Below are 22557 nucleotides of genomic sequence, written 5' to 3'. Positions count from 1 at the left end.
CAATCAGGAATATCACCTTGACTGAGAGAAGCATTTACGATCCTGGTCCAGAGTGTTAGTAGGGAGGATCTGACTACCGGGAACAGGTTCGCAGGTAAAGGGTCGGTGTAATGATTAGAAGGTTTCAAGGACATCCGCATTTTGCGAATAGTGAATTCATCCACAGTTTGGAACGAGCTCCAGGAAGCATTGTTTTTGGGGAGGTAGGGGAGCATATGGAGTGTATCTGCACTCGGGTGATGTAGGGAAGTCTGTAGGCAGCTCAACAGTTGCTCAAGGGTAGCGCATAAGTCAGATTCCATCTTCAAGGACTTCTGCAAGAAGAAGTCTGCAAACTGTTCCCAACTCGGCAGAGAACCTTGAGCCAGTGGTGGGAGGTAGGAATGACTAAGTTTGAACCTTGATGATTTCGAACAATTTTTTGGGCCGTTTTTTTGCTTGGTCAAATTGCGAATTGTTCATTCACATTCCAAGCGGGTTAGGCTGTGAACTTTTAAATTCATAAGGGAATCGTGTGAGCATTTTCTGTGTTTTCGCTGGTTTGAACTCTTTTTTTCATTAAGTGTAGGACACATTCACACCTCATACCAACAGTTCCTGTATTTTAGAGTTACGTTTTTCCACTCTCCTGTGGCTATAAATATATTTTTTTTAACCAATCAATAATAAGCACAGCCCTCAAGGGAAGTTACCCCATCATTTTCTGTGTTTATATCACATGCTCAATTATCTTAGCCCAACCATGTTTCATGTTCAGGTCACTCTGAATATTTGGAATGAGTGCACTTTGATGAAGTAGGGAGGAGACTTCTCTTTTCAGACATAATATGTTTTTCTGTGTCAAAAAATATCACTTTCTCAGAGAGCGCATTGACATATATTGAAATTCTGCAATATTTGCAATTGTAAACAGTTAATGTGCTTCATGGCAAGACACTTTTGAGGTACCAAAGGCAAGACCTATTGGCTATGACAATGCTTGTTTGCGAGTGGTGTGCGATCTAGGATGAATGGGCAAAGGTCTGTTTAGCTTTAGCAAGCATGTCTGGATACACTTTACTATCCATCTAGTCTTGTCAAGGCGATTATTGTAGTATCCTTTATTTGGACACTCAAAAAGGCCACCTGAATAAACTACAGAGTTTGCTAAATGCAGCGACAAGGCTTCTCAAGAAAATCCAGATATTTCATTCAGTTTCCAAGGCATTAGAGGAGCTTCATTGGCTTCCAGTGAAAAAGAGAGCAGACTTTAAAGCATTATGCAAATACACAAAGCTCACCATGGCACTGGTCCGGAGTATCTAAGGGAAAAGCTTTTATGGTATACCACAGGTAGATGTTTGCGTTCCGCAACATCCAAAATGGTTATTTCCCCAAAAATTACAAAAGATTTTGGTGGTAGTTCACTCCTGCCACCTACCTTGGAATCAGCTGCCTTGGCATCTGCGAGGTCAGCTAAATTGGAGCATTTATTTGAAACATCTCAAATCCTGGCTCTTTTCCTCCCTTCTCTAGTTTCCTTTTATTTAATTTCATCACATTATAGTTTCTTACAGACATCAGCACCAAGACACCAATGGGCATTTGCTATGCTTTATAACTGTTTATCTTTATAAATATCACTGACTGATTTGGATAGGGTGTGTCCTTTGTGGGGTTTAAAGACAGCAAAATAGAGTACCTGTGACTTTCTAAAGTGTTTAGTTCTGTCAATGTAGTATATGAAGAGCCTGTTCCGCAACCTAATCAGGTTGTGGGGAAAAACAGGGAGTTCGATGGATTTATTAATATAGGAGTGAGAGACCACCTTAGGAAGGAGTTTGGGGTTGGTAAGGAGGTCAAACCTATCAATGTGGAGCTGGAAAAAATGTCTTCCAAGGTTAGTGCCTGAAGCTCACTGACACAGCTGAGTGAAGTGATGGCAACTAGAAACACCTCCTTCAAAGATATAAACTGAAGGGGGCATGAGCGCAGGGACTTGAATGGAAGGCCCCTCATTTTTGCCAAGACAATGTTGAGGTTCTTGTGGGGGGCACTGGAACACAAGGAGGAATTACCTTTTTAAGACCCTTCGTGAAAACCTTGATGATTGGAATTCTGAAGAGTGAAATGTGTTGTTGCTTCTGAAGATAGACATCCACAGCAGCCATGTGAAAGTGTATCGAAATTAAGGCTAAACCAGAAGTCTGCAGGGGAAGTAGGTAGCAGACAATATACTGGCTGCTAAAGGTTCAATGTAGTTTTAGTGACAGTAGTACATGAACCTCTTCCACTTGGCAGCATAACAGGCACGGGTGGTATGCCTGCATGCCTTCTTAAGACTGTTCAAGCATTAAGTTGGAAAACTCTAGGACCTCAGGAGCCAAATCACGAGATTAAGAGACCTGGGGTCTGGGTGCTTGATTTTGCCCTAGTTCTGCATGAGAAGGTCCATCCGGTTGGGAAACCTCTCATGCGGAACTACTGAGAGTTCAAGCAGAGTTGGGAACCAGGTTTGGGGGCCAGGTGGGAGCCAGCAGAATGAAGGTGAGATACATTTGCTTAAGCCTCCAAACTACAACAAGCATTTGCAGTGCAAATAGGTCTCGCATTTGTGAGTTAGAACTATTGACGGTGTATATGGCAATGTTTTTTACCTACACATTTTATTTTGGAGTGAATGTATGTAGTGTGCAAAATCCCTTAGAAAGGTCCTGCACTTCGTAATAAATATATTGAAAAAGACGCAAAGTGTAGAATGCGTCAACAATTGCTTGGCACGTACCTCATGAGTAAAGTGTCGCCACACATGCACACCGTGGTGCTTTACTAATGCGAAACTCATTAATAAAAGTAGTGCTTACAGACTAACCAACGCAATCGAGATCGGAGCATGTGAATCAGAATCCTGGCTTCTCTTTCATTTTCTAGACTATTTGACTCACTCTCCTGCATCTTGGTTATCCTCCAAACACTGGGAGGCAATTAAGTTTGCCAAGGGGGCGGGCGGGGGGGCTTCGGTGGTACATAAAAATATATTCATTGCCTAGTTGTCAAAGGTTGCCCGGTGCTATTAGTTAAAAGTGTGCACATTTTATTAAGATATTAAGAGAACTTTATTCGCATCTATGAGAAAATCGACATTAACTAAACAAAATGCCCAAATGTGTGTCTGTTTTCACAGTGTTTTAGACAGTACTGGTTGCTTAGTTTCATCGCAGTCATTTTTGTATTTACTCTTTTACACAGCATCCAAAGTAGGTTACCTAACCCCAAAACCCCGAGTTGTTAAATGACCCATAGAAGGGAGTGTTTTACAGTTGAGCAAATTTTGGTAGTGCCATGGAATGATCAGCCAATGAGGTACTCAATGAGCAGGTATTTTACTACATGTTCAAAACGTACAGTATTGTGGCTGTTTGTTTGTACACAAGCACCTCTCTGAATGTGCTTATTAACACAGAGCTCCATCTACCAGACAGTGCTCAAGAGGGGCGACTAAAGCACAGAACAAAATGTATTCATTTATCCTGAGTGTGAAGGCACCCGAAAGGCTTAGGTGCCACTCCTGGAGAGGCTAGGGATCCCAGCGCTTCTACAGACTCTGATGTGCTTCTTTGCACCAGCAGGGTACAGCTCAGAATCTGCTGCTTCTGCTAGGAATAGGTGAGGGGGAAGAGGTTGGGGCATGCAGGAGTTGCCGGCAGAGTTCCAGGTTATTGATAGTGATGATTCTGACGTGAGGCAATGGAGACTGACTTTGTCTGTTTGTCTGCACCAGTCTATTTCTCTACCATCTACCGCGCTCACTGTCATGTATCTATTCATCTCTCTTTGTTAGAGGAGGACAAACCAATATATTAATTAGCAGGTAGAGCCAGCCGGAGACGAGCCAAGCGTTTACGAGCCAGTGGGCGAGCTGTTAAATTGATCGGCATGTTAATCATACAGTAAACATGATGTAAATGTGTGATAATGTCTCTTCAGAATTCAAAAAAGTGCATTTTTTTAGCGCGCCACCTCAGTACACAAGATTATAGCACTGAATTGAGAGGAAGTTATTAAAAGTGCTCGTTTTAAGCATGAGTGAAAACACTGCCGCTCCTCCCGCCCGACAACAATGCCATTTGTGAACTAAGAGGCATCAGTTGCCATGCATACCCCAAATGTTGCCTAGAGTCTTTTTATATTTAGAGCAACATTAAAATCTAGTTCATTAAACACGAGAAGTTTTTGTACAGCACGCATCTTGAACTCGTATATTTCAAGGTGGCAATAATAAAGATGAAAACTGAAGTGCCGGCAGGCGAGAAAACACGAACAGGAGTGGAGGGCGGGGGAGGGTGAGAAGTCACAGACTGAGGGAGGGGGCGGTGGGGTGGGGAGACAGGTAAGAAAAGTTAGGACTTAAGGGGGCAATAGGAGTGAAAGGATACATATGATGAATGAGGAGGGAATGATTCTTCAACACCTTGGTAATGCCATGTTCACTGTAGAGATGATCGTTCATCAGTATGTATGCTGTTTGTGTACGAGAACCAATAAACAGAGTTTAAAAAAAATAAAATAAAACAATGAATGAATGAGGAGGGACTAACAAGCCTCAAACCAATCGGAAGGCAGCATTTAAGACAAAAGCCAATGGGCAGAGAGTGGGCGGAGCTTCCACGAAGCTTCTACACTACAGGATATACTGTATGCCTCGCAAAGGCTGCAACGCTAGGCGAGACCTAAACGAAAATAGTGTTAGGAGTAAAGGGGCTAATAGCCGTGGAAGGATGCAAATGATGAATGAGGAGGGGCAAACAAGCCTCAAACCAACCGGAAGGCAGCATTTAAGACAAAAGCCAATGGGCAGATAGTGGGCAGAGCTTCCACGAAGCTTCCACACTACAGTACATACTGCATGCCTCACATAGCGATGGCAGCGCATGCGCGCTGCAACGCTAGGCGAGACCTAAAAAGGCGAGGAGAAGAGGAAAAGCCTAGGGAAATATCCCTGACCAACTCATCCATAGTGCATTCCGTTGGACAGTGGCTGTGGAACCTGGAGGTCAAGCTTAGACATTTGGCATTTTCTGCCGTGGAGAATAGGGCTATCTCAGGGAAGCTCCATTGGTGGAAGTACTGGAGGAAAACTTGCAGGGGGAGTTCCAACTCGTGGACTTGATGCATCCTGCTGAGGAGGTTGGCAAAGTTGTTGTCCACTCCCGGAAGGTACTCAGCTAACAGATGGCTCTTGTGGCGGAGAGTCCAATGCCAAATGTACTGAGCTAGGTGAGAGAGCTGGGAAGATCATGTGCCACCCTACAACTGGAGATAATACGTGGCTGTCATGTTGTCCATCTTGATAACAACTACTTTGCAGTCAAGTGAGAAAGAAAAGACTTCAACACTAGATGAACAGCTAGCAGTCACATGTAGTTGCTGTGGAGACCCTGGTAACTGGGATCCCATTGGCCTTGGACAGTCAGGTCCTGTAAGTCTGTGCCCTATCCCAAAAGGGGGGCGTCCGTTGTAATGGTTCTGGGAAGAACTTGGTTGAGGAGAGGCCGTGCCTGCAACAGGTTGTTGGTGCTACATCACTGCAGATAGTGACAAGTGCGATGGCAGATCAACATTAGATCGTCCCAATGACCCTACGCTTGAGACAACTGGTGCACCAAGCACTCCTGCAATGGACGTATGTGTGTTCTAGCATGGGGTACTATGGCAATACAGGAGGCCATCATGCAGAGGAGTTGCATGATTGTCCTGACGGTGACTGGTCGGTCTGGGAGGAAAAGAGGGATGGGGACCTCAAAATGACTGCATCCTGGCAACACTTGCATAGGCCATGCCAACTGCTGAGTTGAGGTTTGCCCCCAGTTAGGGCTGGATCAGGAGGGGTTAGGTGTGAGATGTTGTGACGTTGATAGTAAAAACTACTTCGCACAGTCCGTTGATGGTGACAAGTGTGTGTTTGGGGCACTTTTAATGGGTGACACTCTTGATGAGCCAGTCATCCAGATAGGGGAAGACATGGATGCGCTGCCTGCGCAAGTGAGTGGCCACTACAGAGAGAAATTGGGTGAACACCCTGGGTGCAGTGATGACTCCGAAAAGGGAGCACCTTGAATAGCTAATGCTGTCTGTGGACTGCAAACCTGAGATAGATTGGAATGTGGAAATGGGATTTGTCAGGTCAAGAGCAGCCATGAAGTTGCCTTGTTGCAGTAGCAGAATGACATTCTGAACAGTGACTATGTGGAAGTGCTCTGAGAGAAATTATTTATTTAGGGCCCTGGGGTACAACATTGGGGTCAGCATTATGGGAATCCTAATGATCCCCTGATGGAGGTGTATGAAAGGCATTCCCTCTCCCCTGTACCTCCATGTCTGAGTGAAGAGACCCCTGAGATGTGTAAGGAGGGGGTCACCTGTGGGGGAGGGGGCGGGAGGGGGGCTGGGAGAAAGGTGAGCACTGTGGAGAGTGGAGAGCTAGAGGAAGAGAAAAGCGCAAAGGGCTAGTTAGTCTTGTTTGTCTTCTTGTGCTACTTGGAAGGAGATTGCAAGTTCAAAGCTTCCTCAAAGGATAGCTGACGCTTGGAATGTTGAGAGCCACACCCTGAAGGGCAAGCTAGGATCCGGACCATTTGGTGTGGATAGCAAGGTATTTCTGCCTGCATCGATCTTCCCTTGCAGTGTGTGTGGAGGATCGGTTCAACAGCTCGAGAGCTGAGGCCGGTATTTGATGTCAGCCTCTAGGCGTTCAGCTCCGAGGCCACTTTTGACTTTGCTACCGAAGGTGTCGGCTCTGATGAGCAGGCCTTTGCCGAGGGGGACGTGGCCAGCACTGAGTGTGTTGGCCTCAACAGTCTCTTCAGCACTGAATCAGAGCTGGGTCTTACGTCTGAAGGTGGTGGTTGGTGCCGACCATAACCCAAAGGTAGAAATGCTCTGGCAGCTGGTCTCTGATACTCCAGAGCATCAGGATGATACTTATCATGGGTCTACCTGTCGTGCGAGCAGTGCAGTGCAGTGGTGAGGGGAAAGGAAGTCTGTATTCACAACAGTCTGTGCCGGAAGCAAGTCATTGATCTCCAGATCGGAACTGGAGCTGTCAGTGGGGATGTGGTCCCTTCATCTGATGGCAAAGGTGGTGGGTGATGTTCCCCCTTGAGATCCTCAGAGACCAAGAGGCCCAGTATGTCTTCTCTGCTCCTAGGCAACATCTTGAGACATCGAGCATGACGGTCAAGGAGGGTCTTCAGGGAGTGGATGGAGCAGTAGGCCTTACAGGCAATTTCCTTGTGTTTGGGAGACAGACACAAATGCAGACCTAATGGAGGTCTGTCCAAGGGCACCTAGTGTGGCTGCAAAAACAGTAACGAATTGGCATCCATTCCATCACCATTGATACATGGAGGACAGACTCGGACGAGAGACAGAAGAAGGCCCTGGAGACCCATGTGGACCGAGGTTGGCCTGAAAGTCACCCAGTGATGCTTGAGTCCTAGACCAGAGAAGAGCGTAATAGGAAATGTGTTCGATAACAATACTGACAGAGGGGAGGAACAGTGGCGACCGTAACAGTGTCGTACTGGAGCACTAGCACACACGTCTGAACCCAACGCCGGAAAGAAAACAAACTAGCAATGGAGTCAATGACCATGTGCACTACCAGCAAGAGAAGGAGTCACGGTCCCTCGTTTCTTGAAAGACTTCTGTGAAGAAAAACAATGTGCATACATTTGGGCCCAACACCAGATGGCAAGATTGTGCACAGCATGTATCTACAGCCACATATGCCTCGAACATGAGGTTTGGTGTGGAATATGAAATTATGAAGTGCTGTTGATTAGGAGAGGTAACACTGTGGAGTGTGACAGTGGAGAGTGATTGAGAGAGTGATAGAAGACTACTGTGGAGTGTGAGTTATGGTGTGGTGTAAATTGTGACACTAGAGTGTGAGGTAGCATGTGAGAAAAGGATTCTCTATGGCGAAAGCAGGGGTGTTGTACATTGTGAGGGTAGTAACGAGGGATCAAGTCTGAAAGCAGAGACTAGTGTGGTATGTAATGATGTGATGTGGTGTGTCATAGTAGTGTGTGGTGTAGAATGAGTTTAAGATATGGACGATGAAAGCATTGTATGGTAGGTTTTGACAGGTGGTGATGTACAGAGTCTCAAAGTAGACTCTGTACTAGTGAAAGTGAGTTGTGTTTTTTACTGTGCCATTAGAATGTGGCATGGATTAGTGAAGTGTGTGTGCAGTGTGAGAGCATTGTGTTACATGAAAGAATATGGTGTGTAAGGAATATGAGGAAAGAATGGTTTCTAATGTGACAGGGAGGATGGTATGGAGTGTGAGAAGCAAATGGTGTAGAGAATCAAAGCAGGGTTTGGGATGAAGTTTCAAGTGTGGGAACAGAATATGTTACACAGGGTGAGGTTAGGGTATGGGAAGAGTATGGTGAGGGGGTGGAGCATGAGATTAAGGTGTGGTGGGGAGTATGAAGGTAACATTTTGTATAGGAGTAGGGGTTGATTTGGAACGTTAGAGTGGTGTGTGGTTTGGACTATGAGTGTAGGACACTGTGTGGCTTGTGAGAACATAAAGAGTGGTAATCAATGTGAGAAATGGGTGCAGGGGGTAGTGTAAATACAAAAAGCAGTGGTTGGAGTACAAAGGTCTGGAGTGGTGTGAGAGTGATACCTGTATTTTCAAGTGTGTGTGGCAGCTGTAGTTGGGAAGTTGGGGGTAGGAGTAGTTGTGCAGTGCTAACTGTAGGTGGAGGCTGTAGTATTAGCTGTGTGTGGAATATTAATCCCCAAGTATGTTTTATAGGTGAAGTTCTGAGTGGTAAGTGTAGAGACCTGTGTGAGCTGCAGGTGTACTCCAGAGTATGAATGGTAGGTTTGATAGTATATGTGAGTGGTGTATGAGGTTGTGGGTGTCCTGGGTAAGTATAGCAGTGAGTATGGGAGTATTACAAAATCTAAGTCAACATATGGTGCAGTAGGTGCTTTGGCATTAGTGGGTGGAATAAGAGGTGCTGAGTGTGAGTAGTAGGCGTACTCCTGAATGTTAATGGTTGGTGACTGTTGAGTAAAAGTGGAAGGTGAGTTTCTAAGTGAGAATGGAAATTGCAATGTAGTGAGTGGTAACTGTGTTACAGAGTGAGAGTGGGATATGAAATGCAGAGTGTTAATGGCAGGTGTAGTGCATGCTCTGTTTGCATGTGATGTGTAGGTTAAGGTGTGTTGTTGAGTGCACTACACACTATGCAGCATAAGCTAGCTTTGCAGACTACAAGTTGGAGTGTATGTAAGCTTTGCGTATAGTGACATGAGTAATTAAGCATGTACTGGAGCATGAGTGAACAATCCAGTACTGTGTACAGATGACACTTTATTGATGTGGGAGGTAACAGAGCACTATACCATGCAAAACTGATTGTAGACTTATTGAGCAACGATATGAGTGAGGGGCAAGATCTTATAGATTTGTACAAAAAATTCTGACCTTGCCCCCTTTCTTGCCCTTCCGAGGTTTGCTCTGGTCTCGGTCCACAGCCATCTTCAAGGTCTCAAGTTCCTGCCTCATAAGGGCGTCTACCTGGGAAGTTAAAAACAGGATTAGGGGGTGCTGGCAAACCAGTACAAGGTGTGGAATGAGTAAACACAGAGTAAGCAAAGGGCATGAAGGACGCACTCCAGTCTTATTTAAGCAATATTATTAGAAAAGGATATTATCAGGTAGTTATTAAAAAGGGGTGGAATCAGACAGCACAAGACGAAGCCAAGCGCCCTACTTTACCCTGGCCCAAAGAAAACTAAGAATGCCCTTCCCACATTCCTAATAGTGGAGTTGTAAAATAAGGAAAATAATGCACAAACTACATTATACTAACTAATGGGTGGCACTTCTAGGAATCTGCCGGTCAGTAAATAAAATTATGAAAGTTAACTTTAAATAATTTAGGATTCGTTTTTTATGGAGGTTAAAATTAAGATAGATTCATAACCTGGTTTCCCACTGCAGCCAAACATGACAACTTAAAAGGACCCTGAAGTAGGAGGGAATGCTGAGTTGAACTTCAAAGTTATGGTCAGATGTAATACCAAAATTCTTTCTTACAAGTATGCAGCACCTATTCTCTGACTGTCCTCATCTACGTATTAGAAGATGATCTTTCCGTGATAGTCTGGGCGCCAAGTGGACCTCTACATTTTACGTTTTTTTGTGGGTGAAGAAGAAATAAAGTTACTTACCAGTAACTAAGGTTCTCTAGCATTGCTATCTTTCATAGATTCACATGCTTGAATTCATCCCCGTCATCAGACTGTGCACCCTTCGGTAGCAAAACAGCAATGTACACCGTCGCCTATTTACATTGTTTTACTTCCAAACTTTTCCTTCCTATCTCTACATTATACATGACCCAAATTCAAGCCAATCAGAAGTCATCTCTCCAAGCTGATCTCCTACCTTGAGACTTCCAACTGTAAGATTTTCTAAATCAAATGTACTTTATTTCAAGCCTCTTGACAAAAGTGAGGTGGGTGGGTTGCATGTGAATCTATGAAAGATACCAATGCTAGGGAACCGGAGTTACAGGTATGTCACTTTATTTCTTCTCCAGCATTGTATCTTTCATACATTCATAGATGTGGTAACCCAAGTAAAAAGGCTTAAGTTTTCTTCAGAGACTGGCCCTGGGTCATATTTACAGGCCAGGTACAGTATAATATCAACGAAAGATTCAGTGTCAATGGGCAATAAACAACACATCCAAGGTATGGCATTGACAGGTTTGTCGACAAAAACGGTAATGGGGAACCATCGAACAAGGCACCACAGTTGAAGATGAGAATACTGTCAACAAGGTTATCTCTGATGAGGAAAACATCACCCTGAACGAGGTCATCGCCATTAATGAGGACGTTGTCATCAGCGAGGAAAACATCAGCAGTGAACATGTTGACACTGAATGAAAAGTCAATGGAGAAGATAATGACTGACATGTAATCAACAAAAAAGGGACAGTGAAAGGAGAAGACGATCTTGTCAACAAGAGACTTAGGGCCAGATGTAGGTAGCCCAATACCAGTCGGTAACGTCCGCAATTACTGAATTCCGGATGTTACCGACCGGTATTGGGCATTTGAGATGTAGGGGCCAAATTTAAGGATTCAGTAATTTACCGAATCGGTAAATTACTGTTTCCTTAAAATACCGATTCGGTAAATTACCGAATCCTTAATGTAGGGAGCACTCAAGTGAGTGCATTTCTTAAGGTTTCGGTATTTAACACCAACTAAAAGTTGGTGGTAAATATCGAAAACCTTTGAAAAAGCAAATTTGTGCCATGTGGCAGACATACATGCCCTTAGGGCATTTATGTGTGCCACATGTGCACCCATGCACTATTCAGGGGTGCAACAGGGTGTCAATGTGACACCCTGCCCCCCTTGTAAGTCTTCCCTCCAGGCCCATAGCACTGAATGGGAATTTCCAATTTGGTAAATACCGAAGCGGTATTTACGAATTTTACCGATTCGGTAAAATTTACCGAATCAATACCTACATTCCATTTACGGATTCTGAAATACTGAATCGGTAAAATTCGGTATTTTAGAATCTGTAAATTTGGATTACCTACATATGGCCCTAAATGGATAAAATGAAGGAGTTTCCAACTCCAAAGTTTGAAGTTCAGCATTCAAATGTAAAATTACAGACAACGTTTGTCACAAACCTTTGCTGTATGTCTACAAATGTTGCAACAGTGATTGATGGACTGTGTTTTTTTCTGAATGCACCAGTCCAAGCACTCATGTATGTCATTTATGTTTATCTTTCCAGCCCTGACGAAGTTCTTTCAAGAACGAAACGCGTTGGCTATTGTTTAGTGTTCATGCATTTGGATTTATATGAATAAAGACTTTTTCTACGAAGGAACTGATCAAGATTCATTATTAATCCTTGAACATTTTGGTAGTGCACCACTCCATCTGCTGTACAATTTTGTTTCCCGGCCACGGGTTGTACCCCTCAACGGTGGGCACAGGAGTTGTGTATGCACGCCACAAAAATACAGATATATAAAGCAACCATTGGGGAACAGTAAGAGGTCAGTGCGGCATCTGGAGTCCACAGTTGGCCCTCTACATGTAGCACAAGATCCAAAAGTAGTTAGGATCACCTGCGTGGAAATTCACAGACGGAAAAGAAAAATCATAGCTCATATCAAGCTTGTAGTAAAACACATTTCTGCAATCCGAAGGACTGGCTGGTCTGAGGAGATCTCTGTCCTTGTCTAATAGAAACACCACAGGTGACCCACAACCACAGTAACATGTGGGTATTGAAGCAAAAACATAGAAGTTTTGACATTGTAGCTGAAGTGAATGCAGAGGATGCTGGTGTATGCTGTCTTCTTCCTGAGTCTCTGCTTCTGCAGGGCCAAAAGAACTGAGGAGCAATCTGTCAAGCTATTAAACAAGTCTGTAAATCTGGTTCTTGCACCCTAAAGAACTTTCTGTACTAATGAAGGGTTTTACATGCAGGAGAGACCAAAACTGAAGCCTATGTACTAGCACTGCACTTAAACATTTCCATATAATGGTCAACCTTTTCACCAAAGGGTATATCCGAAGTTTGAGCCTGAACATCACTAAAAAGTTGATGGGACTAATTCAGGCATGTCTGCATAAAAACACACTAGATCCCATTGAGCTAAATACAGGATCACAGTATTTTAGTAAGACTGTTAAGTTAATTTACAGCCCCAATCGATCTTTTGCCAGAGCGGAAAAAGGGGCAAGAACAGGTTTAAAAAGGTGAGAAACAGCCAAATAAGTTATTTTTCAAAATTCATGGTGAGGCATGTTGCACTGCAAGATCTCAACATCCAGACTCCAAGAAGCAATATATTCTTTCCCAGAGAGGAGAGCCCTTTTGAATCCCTACCTGGAAAAACTTTAGGAAAGGATTCTGAGGTTATTTAGATGATAATGCCTGAGCAATTACATTTTCAATCACTGCATGTGCTGAAAAAAGGCAAGTCCATAAGAGCTGTTCTTTATGGAAATCTGAGTACAGCAGGAATAGGTTGCAGTTTTTCTCGCACTCCTTTCATCATGTCAGCCAGGCCTCATTATGTGGTAAAACTGTCTTTACTAACTGACCATTTCCCTAACAATATCGCTTTTAAACAAATTTAATTTCTGTTGCTCAGATTGCAGCTGAGAATGTAATATCTGCTGAGGTGTTTGTGCTATTGCTGGGAAAGTAAACTGCTCACCAGCCAAATGGAGCTCTAGTGACCTCTCACCTGAATATTTTGCAGGATCCTCGATGCCACCATCATCCCTTTTTGGGTATTTTTCCTAAAAACTAATATTCCAAACGACAGCCAAATAAGGCTTAAACTGCTGAAAAGGCACTCCAGTTCTTAACTCTTCGTCTGTGGCAACTCGTTTCCTGCCAGAAAATCAGCCGACCTTTCAATCGGAGTTAGTAGCATCAGATCTGTCATGGAAGATGGCTTTCAATCAGTCATTTGTTAAGCGCACTACATACCCGTGAGGGTCTCATGAACGAAGACTGGTCTTCTTGTAATCTTTGGTGCCACCACAGCTCCACTAGTCTGTTAGCCTCAAGAGCAACAGACTTGAAAGAAGATAAAAGCAGTGCCATTTCGGCCCACGTGGAACCGAGACAGAAGCCTTATTGGTCCAAGATCGCCGGCACTGAATGTGTTGCCTAACCTGTAAATGTTCCACAGGGGGCGATAGAGGGCTGGAGTGCTACTAAAATGTGACACACAGCCTGTTTAAAAGCTTGTTCCAGTTCTAAGGTAGCGCCAGAGGGAGAACAATTTCACAACAGGATTTCAGTGCAGCTCCTACCGGATCAGAATTGGTTCTGAGGAGGGAGAGTGCTCCCTGGAAGAATATCTTCTCTTCTTATGCACGTAATGAGGACAATCCATGTTCCTAATTTCGCAAAAACAAATCTTTGCCTTTATTCGGCAACAAAATTACCCATAAAATTGCCCGGGATTCAAATAAGATTTTCAACTTTAGATATAGAAATAATTAACACTGCTTAAAAACCAGTATGCTGATAAAATTATAGTCTTAAAATAGCAGAAGCCAATTCGGGCAGTACATTAATGGTAGAATATTATATATAAAACTCTAACCTTCAAATAGCATTGAATTTTGAAAGAGCGCAATAGACTTAAGAAAACTGACAAGCCATTTGACGGCATAACATCTGTAAAAAATACAGAGCAGGTTTACACTAAAAAAAAGGGTTATAAGAACTGGTAACACGTGTCGACCACTAAAAGGCTTACAATATTTACAAAAAAAAGCATTAACGACTGGGCCGAAGTTTCATTACGGGGGCATAACTGGGATGGTCACAGGACCATATTGTCCCAAAGGAAAACCTAGGAGGCATCTAATGATACCCAAGGGATATCTTGTCAGCAGCAATCTTTCCAAGACATTATTTACCATTGATAAATAGGGCTCAATGACAGGAGTGCTATGAATGATAACATACTCATGTAAAAGGGGTTTACTCATTTCACTGGTCTCTCTATTTAGTGATATCATGTCCCTATAAAACTTTGGAAGGCAGAGTTTCTCCCCTCTGTTATCTGGTAGGGCACATGGTACAAATATGGCCTGCCTAGGTTGTTGGATATTTGACTGATATATCTAAACCAAGGAATTTTGTGTCCATAATCGCATGCAAGACAGTCGTCAATTATATCCCTATTAAGGGTGACGTGTTTGTTTGCCCATAGCGACAACCACAATAAAATGGGGGCTAGGTAATATGATTGTTTACTTATCTTAATCCTAGCTCTTCATAAATTAAGTAATGAGGGCTACTTGGTGGTAAGGTGCCTGCTAAATCTGTTTTCTTGAGTTTGGAGACATTTCGCATCTTGATATCCCCAAATTGCTGCACCATAACTTAATATGGGTAAACATTTCCGTTTATAGATTTCTAATAGCACTGGTATCGGCTTATTCCCCACTCTCTTGGCAAAGTTAAAAAGCAACCCAGATGAACCAGCTAACCTAGTCAGTCTAACAGGCTGACAAACATAAAGTTCAAGTACTGGAGGAATCAAAATAAATGCCCAGATATGAGAAGTAATTTACTCTCTCATTAGTCTTGCACTTAGTATAAATCAGTCAAATCTTAGGCAATTAATCACCACAGGTCATATAATGTGTTGTAGTAAAATGTGTCTCCAGATATAACTTACCCATATTTTGAATGAGGTTATCAACCAAGCCTTTAAGACCCAGTGTAGTGTGAGACATAAACACTGCATCATCAGCCTATAGTAAATCAGGATTGGGCAGGGTTTCACCAAGGGCATGTCCCTGCCTAGGGTTGTGAGGTGGCTAGTTAGACCATTAACAAAGAGAACCAAAAACATGGGTACTAACACAGAGCCCTGTTGAACCATCACTTCGTCTACAGGCCCATTATGTACTCAAGCTGTTTAATCATTGTGCAAAGCTCTGAGAAAATCCTTCAGGTCTTGCACAAAGTCCATCTCAGCAAGAATCCTCCAGAGAGTTGATTGATTAACCTGGTTAAAGGCACTGTTTAGGTCCACAAAAGAGAGCTATAAAGTCCTCATCATAGCTATAGTGTATTTATTTTTGAGTATCATAAGATTCAGGCACTACTCCTGGGTGCTGAGTCCCTGCCTGAATCTGTACGGGATGGGTGGCGTGACCTCTGAGGCTTTGATCCAGGCCACCATCCTCTGCAAGATGATGCAACCAACAATTTTGATCTTATAGTCCAGAAGAGAGATCGTCCGATAACAAAAAGGATCCAACCCAATTTCCTTTTTCAAATACCAGGACGATGACTCTGGTACGCAAAGAGTCCGGTACCTTAGAGCCTACTGCCGAGCTTAGGGTGTGAAAAATTGGGTACTAGCTAGGGGTGAAACACTACTCAAGCAGCAACCCCAATCTTTGTCAGGGTGAGGCACAAGGAAACCCCAAACTACTCTGTGCAGAACTGTCTGGTAGCTTGGAACAGAGAAGTCATGCTTACTCAGCGGAAATGTGTAAAGTATTTAATACAGTGATAAAGTTAAAATACAGCACAAGAAAAATCCCACACCAATTTAGAAAAGTAGAGTACATTTTAATAAATAAAACAAGACTGAAATTACAAAAATCCAATCAGAAGATTCGGAGATATGCAATTTTAAAGATTTAGGATAAAATAGCGCCAACTGTGGTTATCTGGTGGCGCCGAACCAGAACAAAGTCACAAGTTCAGGCCAACCATGATGCATGATGGAGCGGGGACTCGCTACAGGGACCCACTTAGGTCTGCTGAACACAGTACCTTAAATCCTGGTGTGCGCCCTGCGCGCCATTGCTCTGCATTACTTTGCGTACTCTGGTGTTGGTGCAGATGAAGCGGTGCAACAAGGCTTTGCGTCACTTAGTTTCCAGTGAGGTGTGGGGCATAGCTTTGTGTCACTTTGGGCCAGTTCCAATGAAGCTGGCAGTTGTGCGGCGAGTCTTAGTGGTGGTTCGTGACACTTCGTATTGGTTTCAGTGAGGACCACAGCTGGGCTTGGCAGGGCACCTTCAGACCCAATTCCACAAGTCCAGGACTGCTGTGGCACAACTTGGGAGGGCAGGACTCTCAGATGGCAGAGTCCAGGTGCTAGGTTCAAGGTTGTTGGAAGCTTGTTATGTCCCTGAGGTTTCTTATCAGGAGGCCAGCAAACTAGCCCTTGGATTCACTATGGGGTCCTGGGTTTAAATATGCAGGTCCAGTCTGCCTCGCCCAGGCAGGAGGGCAACAGATCAGAACCACAGGGCAACAGTCCAAAACAGCAGTCCAGCACAGTACTAACCCTTTCAGCAGCACAAAAGTCCTTCTTCCTGACAGAGTATCCACAGGTCCAGAGGTGCATTGATGAGTTGGTACCTGGGGTCCAATGTTTATACCTGGTGCTCTTCTTCTGGGAGGTAGGAGAAGCTTCAGCAAAGTCTCTTTAAAGTCCCTTGGTTTCCTGCCTTCCCTGGCTCCAGGCTAAACACAGGCAGTATGCAGCCCTTTGTGTGGAGGCAGAACACAACCTATTCATGTGTAAGTATGGATGTCCAGCTCCTTCTTCCCATTCTGCAAGTGATGGTCTATCCAGGCACACCTAAGCTCCCCACTGTGCGTGGCTTTCTAGGAGGAATACACAAAGCTAAACTGTCAGTGACACACAGTGATCCAGAGGCAGGCTACATGTACTAAATGGCTAAGGCAGGAAAATGCCAGCTTTCTCATGTGGTGAGCAAAAGAATGATGTCTTAAACCCAGATCCTTGTGACTGGGGGTGAATGTTTGCATTGTCCAGCATTCCGTCCATCAATTGTTTCTTTTGCATATGTCGCCCTAAGTGGGGGTATGCCCAGACGTGGGTACTGTGCTCAGACCAATGGATTCAAGCTAGCCTGGCTGATCAAGGGTGATGCCCTGAAACCAGTCCCAGGATGCTTGTTTCCGGTTCAGGGAGGACCTGGCTTGGCAGTTCGATCTGGATTGTTCCCATAAGCAACAGGGTCAAGACTGTTTTGCATATGGCTGGGTACAAACTGGGGTGGTGTGGTGAGCAAAAGAATGATGGATTAAACCCGGATCCTTGTGACTGGGGTGAATGTTTGCATTGTCCAGCATTCTGTCCATCAATTGCTTTTCTTGCAACTTTCTAAAAGTGGCATTTTCCAATTTTAAGTTAAAATCAGACTTCATCATAAGAGAGGATTTTTCATTACAATTCCAAAGATACCAAACATAAACTGATTAACTGCTCCCATTTGGATATTGTTGCTTATTAGATCCAATAAGGTAACTCCAATGTTAGCCTACAGAAGAGGTAGGCCTTGCAGAAGTGAAAAACAAATGTAAGAGTTTTTCACTACCACAACATGCAAAACCAGAACGTACATGTCCACTTTTTAAATACACTGCACCCTGCCCTCTGGGATGTCCAGGACCTACCCTATGGGGCAGTGCTTAATTTGAGCCAGTGGTTTTCGGTGCTCGGCACCTACACTTAATATTCAACACCCGTACTTTTGACAGTCTGTCACATGGTGACACTGTCTGGCTAATTTGGAGGTGACACAACAACAGGTTAATTATTAAATAGATATATATAAAAAATGCCTATTACCTGCCATCCAAGCCATTCTAATAGTTTAGAGGACTGAAATAGTCTGAATTATCACACTTGTAGGAGTGTGATGGTTAGTAGTTGTGTTGTTACTACAATTGGCAGCATTGCAGGAGCAATGTATGGTGCAAGCTGCAGTGGCCTCCTTACAAGAGCCATGGCACTTTTTTTTTATTTTACAAATTCAACACTGCTATGGGTGACATATATGTATAAAAAAGAAAGTTGGGGCCTGACAAACGGTTTATTTTGCCAGGCCGACATGGTGGTTTAAAATCTGCTTACACAGGTTGCAATGGCAGACTGAAACATGTTTAAAGGGCTACTTAAGCAGGTGGCACAATCAGTGCTGAAGGCCCACTAGTAGCATTTAATTTGCAGGCCCTGGGCAAAGGTAGTGCCACTTTACTAGTAATTTAAATAAGTCAATTGGGTATATGGCAATTCTACCATGTTTTAATGGGGAGAGCACAAGCACTTTAACGCTAGTTAGCAGTGGTAAAGTGTGTAGAGTCTTAAAAGCCAATAAACACAAGTTCAGAAAACAGAGGGTAAAAGGCAAAAAGTTTGTGGATGGCCCTATAGAAAGGGTCAAGTACAATCCAGTGCATCAGAGATAATGGGCCCCCAGAACTCTGGCTTAGACTTGTACGGGTCCTCTGGGAACCCATCTGGCCCAGAAGCTTTATTGGATGGACTTTGGTGGCCTAGACCTTGTCAAGGTGAAATCTACCATTAATGGGAAATTACAGGTCTGGGCTGGCTCTAAAGTTTGCCCTTGTAATGCCAGGCAATAGAAAGCCCTAAAACATCCAACCCACTTATTGGTTCGGATATTGGTCCCCAAGCTATCACACTGTAATGTGAAAGGATTGCTTGAATTCACTATTTTCCAGAGTCCCCCAAGGTCTTAGGTTATGTCTGCCCTGATTAAACTGTCCTAGGTATAATTTATGATGGTCTGTTTCCTCAACTAGCCTGTTTGGATTCTGCCCGCAGTTTAATAATGTCAGCCTTGATTATGGGGGCTTTATTGAGAGAAACTCTCAGACATCGATTGGCTTCCATGCAGGGTTTATCAAACCAGCCAGGTTGAATCACCTTTTTTTGATTTGAACCAATCATAAGTGAATTTCTATAACGTGCATTAACTGGTTGGTAGATCAGCAAATATTAATCTATTAACTTAAAATGTGTACTAATTGATTGCAGAAGAATAAATGTATATCTGCAACCTGACACTTTATCCCGTTGTCTTTGATGCAAAGGTCAAGTCAAGTCAAGTCAAGTCAAGTCATAACATTTATATAGCGCACTACATACCCAGAGGGTTTCAAGGCGCTAGGAAGGGGGGTAGGATTAATTGTCGAATATCCACGTTTTAAGCTGCTTTCTGAACGCTAGGTGATTCTGGGTGAGGCGAAGGTAAGCGGGGAGTGAGTTCCATGTTTTGGCAGCCAGGTAGGAGAAGGATCTGCCTCCCATGGTGGTCTTGTTGATGCGAGGTACAGTGGCGAAGGCTTGGCTGGAAGAGCGAAGTTGGCGGGAGGGGGTGTAAAAGGACAGTCGGGAGTTGAGGCACTCTGGTCCGGTGTCGTAGAGTGATTTGTGTGCGTGGGTAAGCAGTCGGAAAGTAATCCTCTTATTGACGGGTAGCCAGTGGAGGTCTTTAAGGTGACCAGAGATGTGTTCGTTGCGTGGGATGTCTAATATGAGCCTGGCTGAGGCGTTTTGGATTCGTTGTAGTTTCTTCTGGAGTTTTGCGGTAGTACCTGCGTAAAGGGTGTTTCCGTAGTCCAGTCGGCTCGTGACCAGAGCGTGGGTGACTATTTTCCTTGTTTCGGAGGGGATCCAGCGAAATGTTTTTCTGAGCATGCGAAGAATGTTAAAGCAGGAAGAGGATACGGCGTTGACCTGTCTGTTCATTGATAGTGAAGAATCCAGGATGACGCCTAGGTTTCGTGCGTGGTCTGTCGGGATGGGTGCTTTTCCGAGGGCTTCCGGCCACCAAGAGTCGTCCCATGCGGAAGGGGATTTGCCTAGGATGAGGACTTCTGTTTTGTCCCATAATAGCCATAGGATGTATCAAGGAGCTTAACTTGCACCGCTGTCCCATTATTCTTGGGCATCCACCGGAGACACACCTTAAACTTGGTCACTCTCCTTCTTTCTGCTTCACCTCCCACCCTGCTTTCCATTTGTTCTTGTGCTTTTTTTCTCTTCTTAATTTTATGTTCTTATCTCTATTCTAACCAACTTTACTTTTTTTCCACTCTCCTTCCGCCTTTTCCCCCAAAATTCTCTATTCTCAACTCTCTTCTCTCATCTCTCCGACTTCCCTCTTAGTTTTCTCTCTCCTTTGTCACTCTCTACCAACCACTACATAGCTCACTCAATTACTTACTTGTCTTTTTCATCCTGCACACTGGCTCCTATTCAGTTTTCCCACCTTACCCCTCTATCGCTTCTACCCCACTTCCATCTCACTCACTGTCACCTGGGGTATTGTCCTTAAAATTCCATCCAACGCACTGCTACTCTCTCTTTCTCTCTCTTCATTGCCGTTTGCTTCCCCAACTCACCTGGATCCTGATCTCTGCTTCCACCTCTTTCCTCTTCTCCTCTTTAATAAGCTCAGTTTCACACTGCTGGTTGAAATTCTGCCTCTCGTCCCTCTTTCGCCACACAGCTAAAAACAACAGAGCAAAAGGATTAACATGAGCAGAAGAAAGATTCACACCAAAACACCATCCCTTCAGAGGAATCCTTCTGCATAGTCTGATGTAGGTATTTGGTGCACACGAGCTCACAGTGGGGAGCAAGGTGGTCCAAGGACAGGGGCATGCACCAAAGGGTCTCGGGCTGAAAAGGACATAGAAAAGATTCCTGAAGTGGTGATACTTTTGTTCAAATTAGTACCCCAGAGGAGCTCATCATAGGGTACTTGCCTAAACAGTGTAATGTTAAATAGGAATATTTTTGTGTTACACTTGCAAATAAAAGCTGGAGATTATGTTGATGCAGTAAAACAATTGTAAGTCATGTTTTGTGCACTGCTATTCTTAATGGATCTCAGCTCACCAGTGGTTTCGTGTGATTGCTGTCATGCGTTTGCCCTTGCAGTATCTTCTTATGGGTAGGAGTTGGACGCACATCATCCTCACCAGGCACTATTGAAAAGCCTTTTGTGATAGCAATCCTGTAAAATATCGCACAACAGGCAACTATCGTGTGTGGTCCACTGTGTTTACTTTAGGGTCCCTCCACTCTTGTTCAGACAACGGAATTGTCTTTTAGGCAGGCCAAAATGGCATTCTACAATTGAATTTGTGTCACTGTTTCTACCGTATACTGTATGTTACCAGAAGTGCCTTCAAGGAGGTATGGGGTTGAGTACCCATGGCCACAAAACATGTTCCCCGTCACCTCGAATGCTCATGTAGTACGTATTGTAGATGTAACATCATACCTGGATGCTGTATAAATGCTTTACATTAATGGCAGTGAAACTTGCCTATGTGTTTACTAATCGTAATACGCTTGCCATTAAAATGGTCGCTGCTACGCGGGAATTTAGTCTGTGCATGCGTCGGTCATACCCATGTGATGTGACGTACTAGCAGTTCTGGTGGGAATTTGTTGCTCATGCACAATACAGCTAAAATGGCTGCTTTGTGTTCTCACATGCTCTGAGCTTGCATTGCCGCTTTTGCGAAGCTGTTTGTTCTGCACTTACTCATAACGCTATAGTTATTATAAAGTAAGGGATGTAGTATAGCCATTCATGGTATACAGTGAAATCTTCTATTCTGTATTTCTAAATTGTTTTCGCTTGCTTTTCATGTATCATATTCTTTAGGCCTGGGAGGTGCTTACTACTCCATTTTGGAAGCCTGTATGGTACCAGTCACGTGATGGGGAAAAGAAAACCATGTAGCAGTGGTACCCAGCCAGCTGGCAGACACGGCCAAGATGCTCCTGGGAACCTGAACTCCAACCTAGCCGTAGAAGCTGAACTGTACCAGAATTTGTTACATTTGTAATAACTGCTGTATACACCATTGTTCACTGTAAAACATATGTCATGGGAAGTTAGACTTTAAGGGGTGGGTACGAAGACTGAATATTGAGCCTGAGAAAGTCTAAAATTTAGGTGGTGTGATGACTTAACCTCCTCCTTTGTCCAATCAAAATTGGGGATCCTTACACTTGCAACATTGGGGGGTGGTACACTGACCCGAAAAACAGTATAACTAGCCTAGGTTTAGATAGAGAAATTGTCCGACTTGCCCGAATAGCTGACCTGTCACTGACCCAACGCACTCTATAGGTGACTGAACTCAGAGAGATG

General features: G+C 43.9%; 1 protein-coding gene across 2 annotated transcripts in view; it reads right to left on the bottom strand.

The window, feature by feature from the left end:
• LOC147703193 (dynein regulatory complex subunit 11-like) overlaps positions 1-22557 on the bottom strand; it is a 404962-nt gene that overhangs the window by 126348 nt on the left and 256057 nt on the right. For both annotated transcript variants that reach the window (XM_086931729.1, XM_086931728.1), the window contains 2 exons: positions 20789-20895; positions 9488-9580 (listed from right to left, as the gene is read on the bottom strand). In XM_086931729.1, the coding sequence (XP_086787855.1) occupies positions 9488-9580; positions 20789-20895 (200 nt within the window). The remainder of the gene's footprint in view (positions 1-9487; positions 9581-20788; positions 20896-22557) is intronic.

This window comes from Lissotriton vulgaris, chromosome 7 (genome assembly GCF_964263255.1).
Source record: "Lissotriton vulgaris chromosome 7, aLisVul1.2, whole genome shotgun sequence".
Lineage (NCBI taxonomy): Eukaryota > Metazoa > Chordata > Amphibia > Caudata > Salamandridae > Lissotriton > Lissotriton vulgaris.
Note: the sequence above shows the minus strand (reverse complement) of the source record. Positions and strands in the feature narration are given on the sequence as shown.